The sequence below is a fragment of the Nannospalax galili genome, unplaced genomic scaffold (genome assembly GCF_000622305.1).
Source record: "Nannospalax galili isolate Female #2095 unplaced genomic scaffold, S.galili_v1.0 scaffold1138, whole genome shotgun sequence".
Lineage (NCBI taxonomy): Eukaryota > Metazoa > Chordata > Mammalia > Rodentia > Spalacidae > Nannospalax > Nannospalax galili.
In genome coordinates, this window is record NW_008342297.1 from 104,135 (window position 1) to 110,421 (window position 6,287).

Sequence of the window (6,287 nt, forward strand, 5' to 3'; positions counted from 1 at the left end):
GGAAAACCACTATGTAGGCCACACTGACTTCAATGTCATGGTGATCCTCCTGTCTCACCCTCTTGATTGCTGTGATTATGGGCATTGCACTATGCCCAGACAATCTATTGATTCTGTTATTGTAGTACACTTGGAATCATTTGTCTCAGTTTGTCCATCAGAATAGAATAGATAACAAGAATACACAACTCATTAATCTCAGTAGTTCCCTGGGCCTCTCTGCTCTGGAGGACCCTCTCCCTGGACTCTGTCTCTGGCTGGGGAGCAGTGGACACCTGAGAACCTGGCTAACAAGGGCTGACTCTGAGCGCTAGAGAGACACCAGTCACTGCAGGGAGTGGAGGAGCACGGAGGAGGGAGGGAAAACACGTGGAAAATGGGAGAACCACAGAGACTGTGTATGGGTGAAGTGCTTTCTCACTCCTGGCACAAGTTATATAAAGATTTTGCCTCCACAATGAAATAGCCACATAGGATGTGTGTTTTTGTCATTTCCTTTCACCTCCAGGTCTACAGCCTTGTGTGCTAGTGTCAGGTCTGTTGCTCTGATAAAATACCCTGACAAAAAGCAGATTAGAGCAGAGTTGATTCATCTTACAATCCCAGGGATGATGATTGCAGGGAAGTCAGAGCAGGAACCTGAAGCAGCTGGTCATGCCCGCAGTCAAAAGCAGAGAGATGAGTGCACGCTTGCCTGTCAGGGCTCAGCTTGTTCTCTATACATACACAGTTTAGGAAGCTCTGCCTAGAGAATGGTGCTTCTCACAGTGGGCTGGGTCTTCCCGTATCAACTAAGGTAATTAAGGTAATACCCCACAGACATACCCAAGGGCCAACCTGATCTATACAATCCTTCATTAAGACTTACGTGATCCCAAGTGATTCTAGACTGTGTCAAGTTGACAATTAAAGCTAACCATCACACTGGACGTAGTGGTACATGGCTTTGATCTTAGCATTCAGGAGGCAGAGGCAGGCAAGTCTCTGTAACTTCAACACAAGCCTGGCCTATATATTGAGTTCCAGGCCAGCCAGAGTTACATGTTAAGACCTTGTCTCAAACAATCCCTCCCCACATAATAAAAATGCACACCATGCCTTATTTTCTGGCTGCTTCTTTTCTGCATGGCATGCTGGGAAATGTATATTCTCCTAGCCACGTGACGATATTTGTTTGCAGAAGTTCTCCTCTGCTTCCCACATCGTCTCTGGTTCTCTGGTGCGGGTTTTCCCCTTTCTCATCTTGCTTCTTTCTACTTCTTCAGGTTATATGTTTCCACAGACGTCTGCAGCCTGTTGTTCTTTCAATCACAAAGACAAGCTGCTGAAAGGCTCATTTGAAACAGCTGGAGAATTCTTACTTGGGGGCCTTTTTGTTCTTTTTAGGTTTTGCTGACTGAATGGGGCCCACTGACGTGAAGCCAAACAGTCTCACTTAGAGTTCTTCAAGTTAAATGTTTATCTCATCCAAACATGCCCTCCATGCTGACACGTGAAAACAGCCACCACAGAATCATATCACCACCTGTAAAGACTGCACATTTTTAATTCAGTGGTTTTTTTTTTTAAAGACCTTGGGTTATCACTGATTAGAACAGGATAAATTCCCTGGACCCATTCACTATGTGCGGGGCTCTCCAAGATCTTTGGTTTTGTCTATAGCACCCCCAAGTATTCCCTAAATTTAAAAATCCCATTTATTCCTGTCTTCCCACCAACACACTTACTTTGCACATTCTGGCTCTGCTTGGCCCATCCCTCATGTCAACATCTATCCAGTCACTGGGAGACTTTCGTAAATCACTGTCTACTTACACGTTGCTTCTGTTTCTTAGGGTGATTACAGAGGCCTGGAATAGCGAGGAGCAGGCTCACTATGAACTCAGCTTCAGGTACTTCAAAGAAAATAAGGTGGAGATCGCGAGTGCCATCACAAAGCCGTTTCCGTTCCTCATGAGCCTCCGAGACCGAGGCTTCATCTCTGAGCAGAAGTATAAAGTAAGAATTCCTTCAAGATTATAAGCCTGCCCTACACTGTGTTATGCCAAACCTTGGGTTCAGCCAACAGGCTGAAGGGCCTCCTGTGAGTGGAGACTGTCACTTGTAAGTTAGGTGGTGACACGAGAAGCAGGCATCACAGGAAACATCCATTTCTGCTATCTGTGACTGAGGCACATGGAGGCGGAGGCCCAGGGTGGTGGTGGGGAGCAGGAATGTTCCAGGGCTGCAGAGCATCCCAGGTTCACCTTCCCTGTCTATCAACATCAACTGAAATAAAGTAGACACGTCACGTCCAAGCAGGGCTTCTTACAAAACCTACTTCTTTTAAACACGGAGTGGAGAGTTCTGAAAGCCACAGGGCAGCTGTGTCACATCAGGGTAGATCTGGAAGCCGTGCTTGTTCTTCTCTCTTCAAATTGTTTCTTGTTCATTAGACACTTCTGAAGCCCTAGAATGCAATAAAGGCTAGTGATGGGGTCCCCTGTGATAACGCAGTCCAGCCTTCTCTTTAGGAAATTTCTTTGCCCTTTGGCCAGGATGATCTCTTGGTTTCCTAAGCCCTTCAGGGAGGCGAGTCCTTCGGGGAGGAGAGTGTTTCTTGTCTGGTCACCAGAACAGCCTCTCATGGCCTGTCAGGGCCACCCCTAGAATGTCTTGGCTTGGCTCTTAAAGACACATCATTTGATTTTGCACACACCTTTACTCTGCAAAACTGCTCTTTCATTTGAATTGTATGTCAGCATCCGAGAGCTAGTGTCAGATAAGCAAGAGGCCATTATTATGTCAGAGCACATTTAAGAAGTCTCCTCAACATTTCAGAAGAGAACAAATGATCTGTACCAATCTAAGAGTCTTTCATAACCTCTAAATCAACAGTCATGTAATTTTCCATTCTATATTTCTAAGCTTTTTCAAGAACGTTGTGAGAACCTGGTTCCAGTGAACAGAGTGATGTATGACGTCCTCAGTGACCTGGAGAAGATGTTTGGCCAGCCGCTTCTGAGGGTGATGTTCAGCCCAACGAATCTGAAGGAATATCCTGACTTAAAGGAGATTTTCAGAAGCTTCCCATTTGGTAACTATAGCTCTCACCTGCTTTAGGGGATTCAAGACCACTTCATTAGTTCACTCATTCATTTTTTCATTGATGTACATTTTATTGAGGGACTGTGACATGCCAAACACAGAGGGAATGCAATGGGGGAGAACACACACATGGCCGTGTGCTCACGGAGCTTACATATCGGCCAAGTAACCCCACAGATAATTGCTCAACCAGAACCTGATTTTGATGCTATAAAATATAAGGTTTGTATCTCTACTCTGTTGGTTTTGGGGGCGGAAATATGAAAAACTTTAACATTTTACAAGAGAACAAGCAGTCTTTGTATCAATCTAAGAGTTTCTTATGACCTTGGGACCTACACGGTAGAAAGAGAGAAGCGACTCCTGCAACTTGTCCTCTGACTTCCACACTTGTGGACACACTGTATTAATTGTTTTTCTGTTGCTATAACACTGATCAAGGTGTTCTGGTTTGTTTCTTCATCGCTGTGACAAAATATTCTGACCACTACCAACTTGGGGAGGAAAGGGTTTATTTAGTTTACATATCCCGGGTCGCAGTTCATCCAGGAGCCCAAGGTAGGAACTCAGGGCAGGAACCTGGAGGCAGGAGCTGGAGAACAGGCCATCGGGGAGCACTGTTTACTGGCTTGCTCCCCTGGCCCCTGCTCAGCCTGCTTTCTTGGGAGCACTGTTTACTGGCTTGCTCCCCTGGCCCCTGCTCAGCCCACCTACCCAGGGGTGTGGCCATGTCCAATAGAAGCGATTCCCCAACTGAGGCTCCCTCAACCCAGGTGTGTCAAGTTGACACTAAAGCTATCCAGAACAGAAGGCAAGTTATAGAAAGAAGTACTTATTTGGGCTTATAGTTCCAGAGGGATAAGAATTGATCATGGTGGGGGAGGCATGGCAGGAGGCAGTGATAGCAGAAAACTGAGAGTTCACATCTTCAGGCATGCTCAGGAAGCAGAGAGAGCAAGCTTGGAACTCTCAAAGCCCACCCTTAGTGCCAAGCTTCCTTCAACACCTCCTAAAGGTTCTATGACCTCCCCAAACAACACCACCAAATGACCAAATGTTCAGATACTTGAGTCTATGGGGGGACAAGTACCAGCATCCACTGGTCCTGCTGGTTCTCTGTGACTTTGTGTCTCCTGCCCCCCCCCGCCACCCCAGCATGCCCTTGCTTTCCGAAGGTGCTTCCTTATTGGAATTTCTTTGGAAGAATGTTTCTGTAGTGTGTGTGTGTGTGTGTGTGTGTGTGTGTGTGTGTGTGTGTGTGTGTTTCTTTTTCTCTCGTGTCTTCTGGGTCTGGTTTCTCCATGTATGTCTGCATGTCATCTTCAGTGCAGCTCTATGTATCCTGAGATGGTTTTTGCTCCTCTCGTTCTCACCGTCTTGGGTCACTAGCAGTCATTCTTGTTGGTGCCTTTCAGAAGCAGATTTCCATTTGTATCTTGGGTCCCATCTGGGAAGGGCTAGTTCCTCGTCTTTGCTGTGTGCTTTAGAGCCAGACCATCTTCTCTGACTCCATTCAATCAGAGAAACGCTCTCTCTCTTTCTCTTCCCTACTTTCTCCCTCCCTCTTCTTTCCTTCATCCTTAGAAGCTGTTAGCTGTCTTTCTGTTGTGTGAGGCTGGCAGAGGGTCAGGGTGGCCAGGATCATTGAGCAGAGTCCTCATGGGAGATCTCAGGGGGCTGCAGACCCCCAGAGGAGGAGGAGGAGACAGAGAGAGAGACAGAGACAGAGAGACAGAGACAGAGAGAGACAGAGATAGAGAGAGAAGGATTGGAGCCTACCACATGGGTACAAGAGCGCCAGAAGAGAACCAGGGGAAATGGCGGAGCTGCAGGTAGGATGTGATATTGAGCACTGGCGATCAACAAAGAAGAAAACAGACTGAGGCATGCACAGTGCTCTGTGGTGTTGAGCAGCATGTGGGGAAGTGAAATGAGAAAGTAACAGGGTAACAGGAGAAAGTCACAACAGAAAAAAGAGAAAGGCCAAGCAAGGCTCTAACTGGGAGGGCGGTTTGATGTGTGGGTGTCTCAGGTGAGAGGTCCTCTACTAGAGCACCATAGGCTCTTGACCACTGAGCAGTTTCTCTAGCTCTAGGTGATTACTATATCGTGTGACTACCACAGAGCGTAGATCTATTAATGAAGACAGCTGTAAGGCCACTGGCCATACAGTGCTATGTGATCATTGTCTTAGATCAATGATCACATTGATAGATCATTTGGTCTATCCATGACCAAAATATTATCATGTGTCACATGACTGTGCTACCAGGTTGAAGTCTGAGAAGAAGAAAACATTGAATTTACTTGGCAGAGATTATATAGGAATAATGAAATGTTACATACAATAGAAACAAAAAGTGAGTTAAAAGAATAGAGAGCTGATTGGAGAAGAGGTAAGGACACTGGAAAGAAAGAAAGAAGACAGAATGCAGAGATGGTAGAAGTCGGGAGCAGAGAGTCACGTCAATGAGGTCCATAGACAGCTGCACGTGAAGAGGCAACCGTGTGTGAAGACACGACTGGGGACAGAAGAGGGAGAGGGGGCCAGGCCAGCCACTGATAGAGGGGCAAATCTGTTGGTGCAAACACGCTCCATTCCTAGGCATAATTGGAGGCTTTGCCAGAGTCCAGCACCACCACATCCGGGCCCATGTCCAGGTCACTATCACCTGTCTGTCATGTTCTTCTCCCTTCAGCAGCCCAGAAACCTTTGCAAATGATTGAAGGAGGAGAATCAGAAGAAACATTCATGTTGCCTTGTGGTACAGAAGGTAATAGGATTTAAATGACCTATTTTCTAATTAGTTTTGTTTTCCTGTTAGAATAAAGAAGAGTCTATTCTTTTAAGGAATATTTTATTATTTTTATTTTATGTGTGTGAGTATATTACCTGCATGTGTGTAAGTGTACCCATGTTGTGCAGTGCCCATGGAGGTCAGGAGAGGGCATCAGATTCCCCTGGAGTTGGAGTTACAAATTGTTGTTAACCATCATGTGGGTGCTGGGAATCGAATCCAGGTCCTTTGCAAGAGTATTCAGTGCTCTTAACTGCTGAGCCACCTTGCCAACCTCAAGAAAATCCTGTTCCTTCAAAATGTCCTTTTTTGTTCATTCATCCATCTATTCATCCATGTTCTAATCCAACCATCTATGTATCATCTATCTACTAATCCATTCATCCATCCCCCAGACCCCCC

At 46.0% G+C, this 6,287-nt stretch overlaps 1 protein-coding gene across 4 annotated transcripts in view; it reads left to right on the top strand.

The window, feature by feature from the left end:
* The window catches only part of LOC103738199 (nuclear body protein SP140), a 68,446-nt gene that overhangs the window by 8,299 nt on the left and 53,860 nt on the right, over nt 1-6,287 (top strand). For 2 of the 4 annotated variants that reach the window (XM_017799383.2, XM_008838058.3), the window contains exons 2-4: nt 1,836-1,998; nt 2,908-3,076; nt 5,787-5,861. In XM_017799383.2, the coding sequence (XP_017654872.1) occupies nt 1,836-1,998; nt 2,908-3,076; nt 5,787-5,861 (407 nt within the window). The remainder of the gene's footprint in view (nt 1-1,835; nt 1,999-2,907; nt 3,077-5,786; nt 5,862-6,287) is intronic. The other 2 variants (XM_017799382.2, XM_008838060.3) reach the window with 2 other exon arrangements.